At 34.1% G+C, this 17774-nt stretch overlaps 2 protein-coding genes across 3 annotated transcripts in view; one reads left to right on the top strand and one right to left on the bottom strand.

The window, feature by feature from the left end:
* The window catches only part of LOC149778835 (iron-sulfur cluster transfer protein NUBPL-like), a 33752-nt gene extending 16554 nt beyond the window's left edge, over window positions 1–17198 (bottom strand). Inside the window, exons 1-5 of the mRNA XM_089939586.1 lie at window positions 17078–17198; window positions 9733–9871; window positions 5921–5955; window positions 2296–2386; window positions 1676–1715 (exon numbers count right to left, since the gene is read on the bottom strand). Of these exons, the coding sequence (XP_089795712.1) occupies window positions 1676–1715; window positions 2296–2386; window positions 5921–5955; window positions 9733–9871; window positions 17078–17161 (389 nt within the window). The 5' untranslated portion in view covers window positions 17162–17198. The remainder of the gene's footprint in view (window positions 1–1675; window positions 1716–2295; window positions 2387–5920; window positions 5956–9732; window positions 9872–17077) is intronic.
* Window positions 17199–17314: 116 nt separating this feature from the next.
* Window positions 17315–17774, top strand: part of LOC149778834 (tRNA methyltransferase 10 homolog B-like) — a 32174-nt gene continuing 31714 nt past the window's right edge. The window contains exon 1 of one of the 2 annotated variants that reach the window (XM_089939585.1): window positions 17315–17447. Coding sequence is in view for 1 of the 2 variants with exons in the window: in XM_089939584.1 (XP_089795710.1) it covers window positions 17513–17514 (2 nt within the window). In the remaining variant the exon portion in view is untranslated. Of the gene's footprint in view, window positions 17515–17774 lie in introns of both variants that reach the window. The other variant, XM_089939584.1, reaches the window with a different exon arrangement.

Genomic DNA, 17774 nt, shown 5'->3' with positions numbered 1-17774 from the left:
AAATTGAGATTTCATTCAGTTGTAACCCAATTTGTTTTATCTTCCTTCATATTTGATGTAAACTTCTTGGTAAATAACATACTTCCCACACAAAATCTTAAATTTATTTTGAACTGCTTTACAAAAGAACTTATTGTGTCACGACCTTGATCTTATAAGATGCTTTTCTAAATGTTGCATAGCAAACATGGTGATATGAAGTAGCAAAATTCGTAACATGTGAAGTAGCAAAATTCATAACATACTGTGAAGTAGCAATATTCATAACATGATGTGAAGTTGCAAAATTCATAACAAATGTGAAGCAGCAATATTCATAACATGATGTGAAGTAGCAATATTCATAACATGTTGTGAAGTAGCAATATTCATTACATGATGTGAAGTAGCAATATTCATAACATGTTGTGAAGTAGCAATATTCATAACATGATGTGAAGTTGCAAAATTCATAACAAATGTGAAGTAGCAATATTCATAACATGATGTGAAGTAGCAATATTCATTACATGATGTGAAGTAGCAATATTCATAACATGTTGTTAAGTAGCAATTCTTAACATGATGTGAAGTAGCAATATTCATAACATGATGTGAAGTAGCAATATTCATAACATGATGTGAAGTAGCAATATTCATTACATGATGTGAAGTAGCAATATTCATAACATGTTGTTAAGTAGCAATTCATAACATGATGTGAAGTAGCAATTCTTAACATGATGTGAAGTAGCAATATTCATAACATGATGTGAAGTAGCAATATTCATAACATGTTGTGAAGTAGCAATTCTTAACATGATGTGAAGTAGCAACATTCATAACATAATGTGAAGTAGCATTATTCATAACATGATGTGAAGTAGCAATATTCATAACATGATGTGAAGTAGCAATATTCATAACATGATGTGAAGTAGCAATATTCATAACATGATGTGAAGTAGCATTATTCATAACATGATGTGAAGTAGCAATATTCATAACATGATGTGAAGTAGCAATATTCATAACATGATGTGAAGTAGCAATATTCATAACATGTTGTGAAGTAGCAATATTCATAACATGATGTGAAGTAGCAATATTCATAACATGTTGTGAAGTAGCAATTCTTAACATGATGTGAAGTAGCAACATTCATAACATAATGTGAAGTAGCATTATTCATAACATGATGTGAAGTAGCAATATTCATAACATGATGTGAAGTAGCAATATTCATAACATGATGTGAAGTAGCAATATTCATAACATGATGTGAAGTAGCAATATTCATAACATGATGTGAAGTAGCAATATTCATAACATGATGTGAAGTAGCAAAATTCATAACATGATGTGAAGTAGCAATATTCTTAACATGTTTATGTGAAGTAGCAACATTCATAACATAATGTGAAGTAGCATTATTCATAACATGATGTGAAGTAGCAATATTCATAACATGATGTGAAGTAGCATTATTCATAACATGATGTGAAGTAGCAATATTCATAACATGATGTGAAGTAGCAAAATTCATAACATGATGTGAAGTAGCAATATTCTTAACATGTTTATGTGAAAAAGCAATATTTATAACAGGATAATGTGAAGTAGCAAAATTCTTCATTATGTAAGGTCACAAGCATTGATTTCAAATAAATTAAAACCTTGAAACTGTAATACATACCACTTAATTCCAAAGTTTGTTAGTGGCTTCATTAAATTTTCTGTAAACAGAATAAATTGCATAAATAAAAAGTTATAAGGCTGTAAAATCCCAGTATTGCATTATGATCTATTTAAACCAGATTTGTATTCAATGTGTAAATGAAAGTATGCATTATGACTCAATAGGGCTTACAATCAACAGTTGATTACAGTTGTAAAAAAAAAATACTGAAATTATTGTGAAAATAATCAAAGGCTCTTTATTTATCAAATACGCTGGACCAAATTACTTTCCGGCTAAGCCTTGAGATTTACATTACCATATACATGTCTAGCTATTAAGTTGTTTCAAACTGCAAACTACAGCCAGATCCGATTGCACATAATGCATTGGCAGATCTGGGTCTATGGAGTTTGTTAAAAGTAATATGCAGGAAAAAATGTCTTAGATGCTTATTCACTGACACATAGTTTATGTTGTTTGCAGTTGGAATGGACTTATATGTAAGCGTATGCAGTTGGAATGGACTTATATGTAAGCGTATGCAGTTGGAATGGACTTATATGTAAGCGTATGCAGTAAATGCCTGTACTAATCATGCACCTTGATGATGATTTTGCACTGGATGTATGCTGTACCTTTAGTGAGTTCTGGTTGACCCTTCAGGTTCATCATTGTTGGGATTGATGGACCATACAAATCTGCATCTAGTAAACCCACTCTGAAGCCCTGGAAAACAGAAATAAAAATCAGGGACTGACCAAGGGGTAAATTAGGGAGAAAGAAACAAAAATACTTTGGGGTGTCAAACTTTACTCTGAATTATTGAGAAAGTGGGTCATATGTCACTATGAAATATATGAATTTGTCCAAGACCAGCAAGAGGTTAGGAATGTTCTCAACTGCCATTAAATTGAAATGACGCACACAGTTTGTTTTAAAGTTAGGCCTTGTCAGATTGGTGACCAGATGCTCTATGAATTCAAAGCATTTATTATGTCGGACCACAACTAAGAGAACTTATAACATGGTTCCCACGCTTTCCTAAATATAAATTTCCAGGTCTTTTCCGGGTTTTTTCCAGGATGAAATTAATTTGTTCAAGGTTAATATATGACCATAACTGAATGGAATTAAAGAACATTTTGGATTACAAAACATGCATTTTCCAAATCTGAAGACGTTTCTCTTTCAAGACTCTCCAAAACATATATGTCAGAAAAGATGATCATGTATGAAACCACAAAATGAGTCACACGAAACAAATCTGACTATATTCCTATAAATTGGCATTTAAAACCATTTCAATGTACAGAGTACAAATTCTAACTTTGCTCTGCTGACACACATTATGTTGCTACACAGAAACAACATAATGAGTATAAATTATTTTGTTTCCTTTCAAAACTTTAATTCTAAAGAATTCTAGAGCAATATATCTGCATGTTATACAATGTAAACATTTCCTATCACAGTATAAAAAAACCCAATAAAATGCAAAGTATTAGAATCTTATCTTGTAACAAAAAAAGTTTAACCCTGAATTTATGTGTCAATAAAATCTCAGACAAGATTTTTCAACCAACCTAAACTCATTAAAATGATTTGGTTAAAAATTCCATAATTTAAAGACATTTACAATAGGACTGATTTAAATTTTGACAAAAGACCTTCAAAATTATATATTTTTGAATAAACAAGGCCTGAATTTTCTGTAAAATCAACTTGTCTTCTTGTAGTTCAATAAACCAGTCCCCAAACCTGTATTGATACATGGGCTCTTATCGTTTCTTAATACATAATAAAAGGGACGACAAAATTTCCCATTTCTCCTGCGTTTTACTTAAGATCTGAAACCAATTCTTCAAGCTACATGTCACTGTGTAATAGTTTTGCACCAAAGTTCAGCTCAGAGATTCAAAATTTGTCTAATCTGGGTTTCCTCTGAATATTCCAACCCCATTTTTCACATCTGGACATTTAGGATGGAGTGTGGGTTCAGAGCAATTACATATAAAAAATTTGGAATCTGCCACCACTGTAAGATAGCTTACCAGCGGGCCAAGCAAATTTAAACTATGTTATATCGACTTATACCTGCATGAACTCAATAGGAAAATTATTTATTTTCTCAAAAATGGCAAGTATTATAATTGTCAAGTCTTTATTCCTCTGACAGACTAATGAAACTCAGCATAGTTTGCATTAAGTCACATGACTTCACAAATCTCAAACAACGACATCGGAAGTCCAATAGTCACGTGATATCAACAACAAACACCTTTTAATGTTGTTGTACAAAAGTTCAATTATATTATATGAAAGTCTGATACCTTTTGTAAAAATCAAGAAAGAACATATAATTCTCAACGTATTTATTTCGAGAACAACTAAATAAAACTTGGACAGTCTGATTCATCAAGCAGAGTGGTCTGGTTCCCTGCTTCATATGTTCCCTGCATGAGACAGCACATGTCAACATGGTAGTCACGTGATACAACAAAACTCCAGAAGTTGGTCTAGAATAAATATAGAGAATTTTGTGCTCTTTTGTTTTTTTATTTTCATTATAACCAGTATACGACTTTCATTTAATATTTTTTTCTACAATATTTGAAAATGACGGTTGTGAGATTCTGTGTGCCGATGCGACTAGCAATTGAAATCGCTATTACCAGCTCAAATTTCATCAACACATTAGTTTTATCGTCTTTCAGCAGATTAAAGACATAATGATTTTAACACTCACAATTTCTGAGAAAAGAAATAATTTTCATATCGATTTCATGCAGGTATAACTTGTTTTGACAACGTTTAAGTTTGCTAGACCATCCACTAAGCAGCTATGCTTTAACGCACCATGTTGGCATATTAAGATGTTAGACTGGTTTTCATACCTTCCATAAAAAAAATACGGATATCGAGCTGTCTGTGAAACAAAAAGTCTACTAGATAAATCTAATCCACTGAGTGTTCAGATTGTCTCAACAAATATATTTATGGCAAGCAGCCAAATGATCCATACTGCAACAACCTAATATTCTGGTTAGGACTTGATAAATTTAACTCACAATCAGTTCAGTTACGACTCAATTACATAATTGTTTCGGTGTCAAGTTGTGGAGGAAAATTCCCGTTTTTTTTCCCAACTTTCAATATTTGCAAAATTCAAGGACTTTTCATGGTTGGAAAAAATATAATTTCTTCCGACTTTTTCCTGATTTCTTGGTCGTGTGGGAACCCTGTTAAAATAACAGTAAATATCAATACATACTATTTCTCATAATTACTTAAATGATACAAGGGCAAAATCCAAGAATTAACCAAATTGTATTTCCCACTGTACTAAACAAGGGACATAACCATGTCTTGATGTTAAGTTGTGGAATTAGACATGGACAAAGTAGAAGATACAATTTGTCTATTTCACAACAACAACAACAATAAGTATAACAATTATCTTTCAAATATTATTAATCAATTTATTAAGTCTAACTGAAGGTTGCTGACTTTATTTTTGAGAGGAGGAAGAAGTGATTGTTCCTGATTTGGGGATGGTCTCGGAAAATGTACTTTACATTCATTTCGAGGATAGTTCAGTCAAGACATTTGCATGACCACTAAACTATTTTCATGGCTAAAATTTTACAGACCTGCTAACCTACATACTTTTCACTTTCTGTTTAACTCTGCACTTAACTCCCCTTTTGAATTTCTGAAAATAGCATAAATGTTTAACAATATCACAAGAAATAAGCAGTACCAAAGTCTAAACCTATAATTTATTAGTCTATTCACCACTATCTCCCTTATCAAGCCCTATCTTTTTATGGACATTCAATCTTACATGTGGCTTCTGACATTTAAAATAATTGAGAATTGGTGTATTCGTGATTTTTTTTGCATGTAAGTAGATTCAGTGAATTGCTGAAAAAGTCATGAAATTCACGCCAAAATCGTAAGGGTTGGCAGCTATGCGCATCTCAGGAAATAGGCCTAAATCAAGGCTGGTAATACAGTTGGAAATTTGGAAAATCTAATTCCTAATTAATTGTTGCAAAACATTATTGGAATTCAACCAGAGGAAACTAAACCAGTAAATTGGACTTCGTGTACAAAAAGCAGATTTTTGTTTTTATTTATTTAAGATTGTCTCCATACCTGAGCTTTAAGATTGAACTTTACTTAGACATTTAAATTTTCACTTCTTCATTTGACATTGTCAATAATTAATTGGTTAATGTGATGCAAGATGGTACCTACCTTGTTAACTGCAGCAATACCTAAAGCAATGTTTACTGAAATAAAAGAAAAACCTCTTTAGTAATTCTGAATGAGCAAATTAAAAACAATAAAAATATTTATCTCTGTGAATACCTTTTGGAAAATGCACTTGAATCTATAAATATAAGAAACAGGAAAAGCCTATGAGAAGTGACTACAAATACAGTCATATATATATATATATATATATATATATATATACTGAATGACATACTTTGTATACCAACTGGGCACTTATTCCTACAATAAGGAATTCAAAGAGATAATAACACTAATATTGCATATTGTCATGGAAATGTTGTGCATAGGGACATTATACATTCTTCACATGTGCAAAGGAAGTATTTTTGCCAGGCATATTACCCTTTTAGCTCAATATATAAATATCATATTTTAAATCATTAGTTTTTCTTTGGGAAACTTATTCTTCTCTCCCTTCTCTGTGTTTCCGAAGTACTCACACTGAGTAAATCTAGAGACACGAGTCAAAATATTCTACAAATGAAGGTTTTAAGTGGACAACTATGCAGAAGACACATTACTGTATCATCTAGCTTTGTGAATAGCATGCAGTTTCACTCAAGCTGCACTTAATCTAACTACACATATACATTTACTGTTCTCCCTCATATGGTGACAGTTGGAATCCATAACTACTGCTCACCAAGTCAAATTTGTACATCTGCCACAAAATGATCCAAACCTACATGAAAATACCTGAATGTGTGTCACTGGAAGTGGGGATGGGGAAAAATAAACAAAGTGCCACTCTAAACATATACCAGGTAGCATATATAACTTCTGCTTATGTACTTTCAATATATTTTTCACTTCACTGCATTCATGTTGTTTACTTTCAATCCATATTATGTCATTTGACAACAAAGACCAAAATGAGTACATTTGTCTCCCTCTTATAAAGCCACCTATTTTGCAGCAAGAAAGTGACCAATAAGAGGGGTGGCCTTTCCAAAAGGGAATCGCACAGAAGTGAGTAATAATTACATATAAAGTATGAGAGGTTTAACTAATTTTTAAATATTTAATACTTTTATTTAGAAAGCACAAGAATGAAGAATGTAGTGCAATCACTGTGATAAAATTTGTATCAATGTTATTTAATTTTTTTTAATGAATAATCATCAATCATGGTACAAAGCCACCGTGTCAATAAAATTATGGTACAAAATGTATCTATAATCGTCCATCCATTCCATTTTCAAACTGATATAGAAATGTATGACTAACAATGTTTCTTTGAATGCTTTTTTTCATCAAATTTCTCAGCAAACAGAGGACTGAATAATACTGTGCTTCTCTTGTGTCACCTTGATAATTATCAGTGGTAATAACAGCCAGTAATTATCAAAGCAATTAAAACCTGACAGGTAAAGAACACACAGCAGTAAGAATATTAAGATTCCTTATCTCTTTGGATGGATTAAAGCTGGGTATTTTACTGACATACCTCAACAAATTTAGAATAGAATCAATATAAATTTTGTGGGATTTCTATAAGTGAATCTTATTATATGGCCACTTGAAATGGATACATTGGAGTTTTTTTCATTAATATTCTAGCCGCATGCTGAAAGAGTACTTGTGAAAATTAACTCCAGTTCAAAATACTGCTTAAATATGATGAGTAGTGACTGAATTACACCACAGGGTACAGCACAGATCATTGAATTACACCACATGGTACAGCACAGATGACTCAATTGCACCACAGATGACTGAATTGCACCATAGGGTACAGTACAGATGACTGAATTACACCACAGGGTACAGAACAGATGACTGAATTACACCACATGGTACAGCACAGATGACTGAATTGCACCACAGATGACTGAACTGCACCATAGGGTACAGTACAGATGACTGAATTACACCACAGGGTACAGAACAGATGACTGAATTACACCACAGATGACTGAATTGCACCATAGGGTACAGCACATGTCTGAATTACACCACAGGGTACAGAACAGATGACTGAATTACACCATAGGATACAGCACAGATGACTGAATTACACCATAGGGTACAGCACAGATGACTGAATTACACCACAGGGTACAGCACAGATGACTGAATTAAACCACAGGGTACAGCACAGATGACTGAATTACACCATAGCATACAGCACTAACGACTGATATACATAGCCTACAGATAAACCAACTGAATTACTCACTCATAATGTAATGGCAAAGCTATCATTATAGGATAAAGTAAAGCTGACTGAATTTCACAGGGTACAGCACAGATGACTGAATTAAATTATAGGGTACAGCACAGACAACTGTTTGAATTACATTACATGGTACAGCACAGATTACTCAAATGCATCACATGGTACAGCACAGAGCACAGATGACTGACTGACATTATAGGGTATAGCACAGATGACTGAATTACATCACAGATAACATAATTACAGCATATGGTACAGTACAAATGACTGAATTACACCAAAGTGTACAGCACAGCTCAAAATAATAAAAATCACAAATTTACATGCATTTAATTAATTTCAAATCCAGTGATCACAAAAAACATGCCACTTGTTCACAAAAGTACACATCCAAGTAAAATCGCAATATCCACATTGTTCAAGGGACCATATATAAATGAGCATCTCTCAGTACTGTCACCTTCTATCTGGTGATTGTAAAATGCATTCTAGGCAGCAATGGAGCTCTTAAATCACTAGTTTTGAATAACAAATAAAAGAAGTTTATTGTAAGACATTATTTAATGACACATCGGTGGCAACAGATCAAAGGAAGGATTCACAGCTGTATTCTTAGAGGTACCCGCATGATTGATGAACTATGTCCACAAAGTTTAAGTGGCGGACCCACTGGAGTGACTTTATTGCCAGATGTAACTTGCTAGCTGGTGTATTGTTACAGTTAAAATAGCTGACAAAGACTCTTCAAAGTAGTGGCTCATTAGAGACGGGTACTTTTGGAAGTGGCTCATTAGAGACAGGTACTCTTGGAAGTGGCTCATTAGAGACAGGTACTTTTGGAAGTGGCTCATTAGAGACAGGTAATTTTGGAAGTCGCTCATTAGAGACAGGTAATTTTGAAAGTGGCTAATTTGAGACAGGTACTTTTGGAAGTGGCTCATTAGAGACAGGTACTCTTGGAAGTGGCTCATTAGAGACAGGTACTTTTGGAAGTGGCTCATTAGAGACAGGTACTCATGGAAGTGGCTCATTAGAGACAGGTACTTTTGGAAGTGGTTCATTAGAGACAGGTAATTTTGGAAGTGGCTCATTAGAGACAGGTAATTTTGAAAGTGGCTCCTTAGAGACAGGTAATTTTGGAAGTGCTTTACCTTGTTAGGAATACAGTATCTAACAAATGACTCAATACTGGAAAATCAGATACAAAGATGGATTTTCAAAACATGTTTTAGCAATATCCAATTTTAGCAAAATTGTTCTGATGTAAATTTTTCCAATGACAGATGTTTAGAATTCTAAACTTTGTTGTGTTTTTTTTAAAGATTTTAATTCTGATCATTTTGGTCATGGGGTCCACAGTATCATCGTGTTATACCCAAAATCATGCTATACTAAATGGCGCTACAAAAAACTACATGTCTCTTGTGCTTAAATCTATATGAGGCATGGACAGTCTGGTGGTTATGGATAATAATCATTCAACCATAAAAATTATCATTGTACCTCCAATTGTATAAAATGCAAAATCATCAGGTCACCCAACTCTTATGATGGCTATTTCTATACAGCTGAGAAATATACATAGTCATACCTGCTGTTGTTGATTTCCCCACTCCACCTTTGCCTGATGCAACCACCAGCACTTTCTTAACTCCAGGTATGGGTAGTTTTTTGGGGAGTCCTTTTGCCATCAACTTTTGCTGGTGCTCGGCCAGTGTGTGTTTATTATCCTGAAGAAAACATAAAATTACTGGATTGGTATCTCTGAAAAGCTGATATCCAAAATCAAAAGGGCATTTGCTGGACTATTAATTTGACATGGCATTTTGTCTTCCTTGCAAAAGCAAGCAAGAATACAAGGTATTTTGTCCCAATGCAAAGCAAACAAGAGTACAAGACAAGGCCTTTTGAATACCATTGTGAAGCAAGCTAGAGTACTAGACAAGGCATCGTTGTCTTCCTTGAAAAACAAGCAACAGTACAAGAAAGATCCTTTATCTCTCTTGAAAAGCAAGCAAGAATACAAAGCATTTTATCTTCCTTGAAAAGCAAGCAAGAGTTCAAGACATTTTTTCTCCCTTGAAAAGCAAACAAGACTACAAGACAAGTCCTTTTGTCTCCCATGCAAAGCAGTAAAGACTACAAGGCAAATCCTTTTGTCTCCCTTGAAAAGCAAGAAAGACTACAATACAAGTCCTTTTGTCTCTCTTGAAAAGCATGCAAGAGTTCAAGACAAGGCCTTTTGTCTCCTTTGAAAAGCAAGCAAAACTACAAGACATGACTTTTGTCTTCCTTGAAAAGCAAGCAAGAGTACAAGACAAGGTCTTTTGTCCTTTGAAAAGCAAGCAAGACTACAATGTGATGCGATTTGGATTTTTAATGTAGCTTTAACAATTTTCCAGTCATATCGCTACGATGTCTGCAATGTGGCAGTTTATAGTGATGTCTAGCACTGGGGCATCATGCCACAGTCATGTAGCATGATGTCCCACCCAGTCACATTATCCTGACACCGGGCCGACCAGTCCTAACACTAACCTCTTAATGCTGAGCGCCAAGCGAAGCAGCTGTTAGTACCATTTTTGTAAGTCTTTGGTATGACTCGGCCGGGGATCGAACCCACGACCTCCCGCAAGCAAGACTACAAGACAAGGTATTTAGTCTCCCTTGTAAAGCAAGAAAGGCTACAAGGCAACACATTTTGTCCCCTTGAAAAGCAAGCACGAGTACAAGACAAGGCATTTTGTCCCCTTGAAAAGCAAGCAAAATTACAAGACAAGTCCTTTTGTCTCTCTTGAAAAGCAAGCAAGACTACAAGACAAGGCATTTTGTCTCAATTGCCAAACAAGAAAGACTACAAGACATGGCATCATCATGATGAGCAACAGCTATGTCATCACTTACCAGTAATATTTCAAAATAAAATTTTCTCTATACTCTCTTATGCTTCAGTTTTAAAGGTAAGACTGGATTTAATGTGGAACAACTGTTAAAGTCTATTTCAACATGGCTGAACACAGCAGGTATACCCTTCCAGTTGTGAATAAATATTTCACATAACTAACAAAAGGCATAGCAAGATCACTTATCTGCTGACCTAACAGCTCCATGCATGAGCCAACAAATATGGGTTATTATAATGCTTTCTGTTGAAATTTATTCCAATGCTGTCGATTGTAAATTCTATACTTTTCAATATTCATTCATAAAGATAGCACATCAACATCATTTGTCCAATAGTAAAAGGCCCCATGCCAGGATATTTTATTTCAAAGTTCATCAAATTCCATTAAGCAGTTATCTATCATAAAGTTGTGTAAATGTTTTCTACACTTAGTGGTGTTTTGGCATCATTTGTACAAACCTGAAAATCCTTTATACTGTACCTGGACTCCTTCTGTAAAATTTGGAAAAATCACTTCAACAGTTTTTGAAAAGTCATGTTTTATTTAGTACTTAGTAATAGTGGCCATATTTGAATATGGTTCAATATCACTAGTATAAATTTGTAAAGACCTTCATGCCAGGACGCTCTGTGCCAAATCTGGTTGAATTTTGATTAGTGTTTGTTTTAAAAAGAAGTTGTTTAAATGATTTCTGCTATCTTTAGTTACAGGGGCCATGTTTGATGATGGATCAGCATCATTTGTATAAACATGAAAGTCCTCAGTGCCAGGATGCTCTGTGCCAAATCTGGTCAGAATTGGTCCAGTGGTTTTTTTAAGACTAAGTTGAAAATCTAAATTTGTAACGGATGCAGAGCCTACCATAAGCTTACTGAACCTTATAGCCAGATGAGCTAAAATTCATGACTACGAACACTCACAACACAAAAGTTAAGTTATTTTGAGCAAATTTTAAATAATTTATGATTACTGATTGTTGACCCATTCTTATACAAAACAGATAGTGCTATGTTGTAGAGGATGCCACATTTAAAATCACAAAGGCTCATCCTAAGTGTGACACTGTGCTTCCATAGTCCAATAAATTAACCCTAAACCTGTGTTGATAATCATGGACAATCTGAGGGTCAGCATACAGTTTAGACATATACCAGTACATGGTCACAGCCATATTTAGCTACAATCTGATTAAAATCTGATCTCCATCATCCTGCATGAAGATTTGACAGTGACCGCTTCGGGGTCATGTTCTGGTCACCTATGCTATTACCATAATTGCTAATTTTATCAGCTAATCAGATATAGTCATATACCTTTGCATTTGGAAGACTGAGCAGTATGCCTGACAAGTATCAAAGTGTGCTAAACAATTTGATTCACTTTCAGGTTTCTGAAAGCTGAATTTTCCTTGGCTAATTCAAAGGTCACCAGAACAAAACCCCTAAGCAGTTGCTGTCAGATCTTCACAAAGGAGGACAGTGGAGATCTGATTTTAATCAGACTGATTTAGCCACATAATTAAAAATGGGCACAGGGCATAGGTTTGTGTTATTCCATGTGGATTTATAAGTTGTTAAACATATGATTTGATCCAGAAATATTCTGTGCATATTGCCAAAAAGAATCTTTCCTTGATTCTGTGAATAGGAGAGATCAAACCCTCAAACTGTTCATCAGTATCAGTACAGGTTTTAGGGGGCTGATTTATTGGACTACTGCTTCCACCGAGTTTTCAACAGACAGTTAAAAAATGAATGAAATAAAACCCAGCTTTCTTAAATTTATTATCATCTAGTTCATTCTCATCTGTAAATGACAATTACTTATTGATAACAGCTTATTAACTCTTTGCTGCAAAACATTTTGTTGCCTTGAAAATTTTGAATGCAGATTGAATGCGAATGAGATGTGGAATGAATACAAACAGGTTACTGCAGTAATTAGGTTGATCATGTGAACTGTTCATTGATAATGCTTATCATTAATGCTGACATCTAAATCAAACAAGATGCCAACAAAATGCATGTACCAAATTCCACTACTTGTAGGGCTGATCCCATTCAACAGATTCACACACTAGACTATTACATTTTTGAAGTCAGTTAAATTTTTCAAGGTACTAATACCAGACAACAGCTCGTCCTCATACCTTGATCACCTTTATCTGGATACTAATGCCCTCTGGGCAATTGCCGCATACTGAATGCTTGAATCTACCATGGTTTTTTTTACATTTTGTGATACTACAGTAAGTAGTATGTGAATAGCTGTGATAACTCATGTGCGCGAGTTTTATTACTGCTTGACTGCATACTGGGTTAAGCGACCAAATTATCAACCAATCAAAACACTTCAAACAAACAAATCCAGCATGATTAATTAACAGTGCTTAAACAACCATGTTCTATTGTGTTTATTCAGCACAGATACTCATGAATGAACCACCCTTTGATTTCAATCTACTGAGTCAATGCACTTAATGAAAGGCACTACTTCAATATAAGTATGTTTCCTTTATAAACTGATTGAATGACAGTAACAACGAACAAGTCTTAATTTTTTTAATTGTTTATACAGAGAATCAACTTAAATGTATTTAACTGTGTTTTGAATGAAACAATTATACTAAAGGAGCATTTAAATGACAAAATGTATGCTATGATCAATTTATTAGAAGTAGTTGTCATATGAGGTGATCTTTTCTATTTGGATGAAATATGTTTGCAAAAAAAGGTGGTAGATTCATAAAAGGAAAATTCATAAGAAAGTGAAAAGATGAAAGGCTGCCACTAAGTCTGAGGTAATTGTTCCTCCAAAAAGACATGTAAGCCAGATTTTGTGGTTGCAAAAATGTCAAACACATAACAGACAAAGACATTTTCAGCCACATTGAGTTGATGCATGGTTTGAATTCAAAAATGCTGAAGGAAAAATGTTATTGAAGTTATTGCAAGAATATCCCAAACTGGATCAGGTAGTATATTCTGCTAGTGTATTTGCCAATGGAACTGGCAAATTCACAATTTAATCACACAAGTCCCATGTCAGTTTTTTTTTACCTCATTATGCCTGTGCAACAGTGTATGCATACATGTGCAGAAAATCTCTGAAGTTTAGAGTTGTTAGCACTCCACCTGGAAAGGCCATTTTAAAACCAAATGAGAATGAAATTTTTTAAAAAAAGAATCTCTTTAACACAATCTAAGACTCAACCCAATGGAAAAGCATTTTTTATATCTGGGCATGCTGTGTACACTCCAGGAAAAGTTGGGAACAGTTTGCAGCTTTTGTTATGGGGATTAAAAGACTGTAATGTATCAATATTTGCATCAACTGAAAATAACACATAAAAGTTTAAAGTTGAGCTCCTATAGAAAATATTTAAGTAATTACATATTTTCATCACTTTTACCAATCCACTGGGTAAAATTAATCTAAGCAATGATCAAACCAGCAATCCTAAGTATGTTTTCAAGCTGTTGATTACAGAATGCAGCATTGTGTGCTTCATAGAATATCTGTAAAAAGAGAGGGTCTACAGTAAAAGCAAACACATACTGAGTTCCTGACAAAATGTATCATATGGACTTGTATATTTGAGTTGAAAGTACTAAACAGAAGCTGGACTAATAAAGGCTGTATTTTCGATAGCTATGTGTATATTTCATTTTGTGGAGCATGTTAAACAAAGAATTTAAAAGTCACTGGAGTAATGAAAACAAAAAATCACAACATTTCTCACATTATTAAAATTTGATAGGGGAATGAAACCTGCTAACACTTACATGTGATTTCCTTTCAGTTTTCTACATTACAGGTGGCTGGAAAGCGATGGAAGCCAAGAATACAAAAATCAGGTAAAGTCAAAGTTTAATTCTTTAACAACATGAATAAAAATATATTAATATTGAAGATCATGTTTCAATAGTTTCATTTCATTCAAGATTCTTATCACCCTTTTAACCAATTTTGGTATTCATGGCTTCCATCACATTCCAGCCAACTGAAATGTTGGCCAACGGAACTTGAAAACAGGTCCATTTGCTTGTGTGGGAATTTGAATTTATTATGAAAAAGACATCAGAGTAAGTAAAGTATGACTAAAACATTATAACTTTAATTTGTAGAAAAGCGCTGATATGGGCTGCCAAGAGTGTGAGATACTCCGATAATCTGACTTATCATTCTGATGTTATCAACATCGGAATACGCTACACAGTGCTGTTATTTGGGCTGTAAGACCTTGATGCCCCAAACATAAATATGTGGGACAAGGTCTTACATTGTAGGACTAGGATACTAATATAAGTACTAGGAACAGTTACGACACATTGCTCTTGACTTGAGGTGATGTTGCTTTCCTTGCATAAGTCAGCAATTGAAATCTTAGGTCAATAACCCCTGAATACACAGGTGTTATGTTCTTCTGGGACTAATGCTAAAGAAGTGAGTGTTCGAAGGGATTTATTGCCAGAGATCAACAGAAGAAGGATTTTGCTAGTTGTCTGCAATGAAGAGGTCAGTCATAAAAAAAATAGGTATTTTGAGAACTCACCCTGAAAGAACTGGCCCCAACATATCTGGAGAAGTCGCCCTAGATTGGTTGGAGAACTCGCCCCAATTGGTTGGAGAATTCACCCCAAAACTTGTCACCCAGAAAACCTATTTAATATTTATCTTCGAAATAAATTATTTAAAAGATAGAAAGGTGTACCTTAGAACAATACTTTTGGCAACAAAGATGTTGCCATATGTTGGTTACCGCATTATTTGAATAATGATATATTTTATTCTCTGTTATTGACTCTCCTGTACAAGGAAGCAAACTCCATACTTATGCAACCAAGGAATGTTTCGGAAGGGAAACTGAAACAATGTCAGACCCAGAAAACAAAAGGAAAACAAGAATATTTCACTTGTGGAATATTTTCAAAAATGAAAAACTAAGTGTCAGTGCATTGTTGAATAAATGTTCTAGATTATAGGCTGCACATATATCCTAATTCTATTTTATTATGCTTGTCATTTCAACTTAATGGTGCAAATGTCATCGTGGCAAAGTGTATATTCCTTTTTGGTCATTTGGTAAATTTTGGTAAGTTCATAGATATATGCAGTGATATCAAAATCATTGTCAAATTCGCTGAGATCCTACTTTTCATTGGATATCTACTAAAATAACAGGAACATTTGTTTAAAATACAAAAAGCACAAGTCATTGCTTTTAACTTGGATATAAACATTTTTGTTCTTAACCCATTTTGACAAAATCTATGTATGCTGTGCGCAACTTATTTAAATTCATTGATGTTTAAATAAATGTAATTAATTTTATCAAACATACTATTAAGTAGTCACAGTCATTTTTGTTGAGGGTTCAGATTGTCAAATAGATCGCTGAATACCTTTTCCTTGATTAAATATGTTCAGCATGTATCCGAACTTTTTTCATTCTCTTAGACGATCCTACACTTGATAATGAATAATATGGGAAATATTGCCATAGTTTTCCATCATTGCTCATATCTGACAGTTATGTGGCAAAACTGTTTCGATATTGGTAGCAAAAAGTATTCATTTTGAAATCCTTGCTTTATATCGTTGCTGAACTCTGATATTTATATTGTAAAATTATATTAACATGTGTACTGGAATAATCCTCAATTTTTTTACTCTTTTTTTTCTTCTCCATCTATGAAAAGTAAGAAATTATCTACCAAATGAAATAACATTAATGGCATGTTTATGCTTTTTCATTCAACGTGTCCAACATCAATTTATTATGCACCTTTGATTTTGTATGTAACCACCTGAATAACAAAACTGATGCTCCAGCACGAGTAATGCCTTAAACATTGTTCTCCGCCATAAAAAGAATGGGGGGAGGAGGTGGAGAGCAACTTGGTGAGATGCATATTACAGCAGCGAAAATGCATGCCACAAATTAGCTATTAACGTTATATATATTTTTTTTCTCTCTTTTTTAAGTGTCTTTTTAACAGCAACAGAGTTGTAGAGAGGCTCCCTTACCGATGATGAAAGTGATCTCCTAGAGACATGAAATACATTTCTAGAAAATAAAATGAACTTTTTCGTCATTCTATCATAAACCATGAGGCACTTTTGGCTAATGTGACTTTCGGTTACTGATCATTATCTGTTACTGGATGCTTGCATTTACTTCAATTTATAATAAAATTTTACCTATCTAAGCGTCTACACGATTAGATCAATAAACCGGAAGCGCATTAAGGGAAATAACTCGAGGCATTAGACTCCAAAAGATATTGAGCCACGATCATATATCTGTTTTTAAAAAATGTTTTGGAATTTTCTTTGAGGTGGAAAGTTAATTGAGGCAGCTAAGCTCCAACACCGATACACTTTTGGACCTTACGTGGTGTGCTATGATGGCGTTAAATTGCTAATTCTTTGAATGGCAGAATATATAGATGTAGTCCTACAATGTAAGAGATAGCACGTTATTTTTGTTTTAGCGCCTGACGTCCAAAACAGAAAATATCAGCGCTGAGGTCTTACATATAGGGCAAATATGGAAGTAGTCCTGCATGTTAGTCCTACAGTGTAAGGCTTAGCACATGTTATTTTTGTTTTAGTGATATCCTACATGTAAGACCTCGACGCTGCTATTTATGTTTGGGTCGTAGCACAGAAAACATAAATAACATGTGATACGTCTTAGATTGTAGGACTATTATGGAAGGTG

Source organism: Sinohyriopsis cumingii, chromosome 17 (assembly GCF_028554795.1).
Source record: "Sinohyriopsis cumingii isolate HCF-2022 chromosome 17, ASM2855479v2, whole genome shotgun sequence".
Classification (NCBI taxonomy): domain Eukaryota; kingdom Metazoa; phylum Mollusca; class Bivalvia; order Unionida; family Unionidae; genus Sinohyriopsis; species Sinohyriopsis cumingii.
The sequence above is the reverse complement of the archived record's forward strand: the minus strand, read 5'-3'. Positions and strand labels throughout refer to the sequence as shown.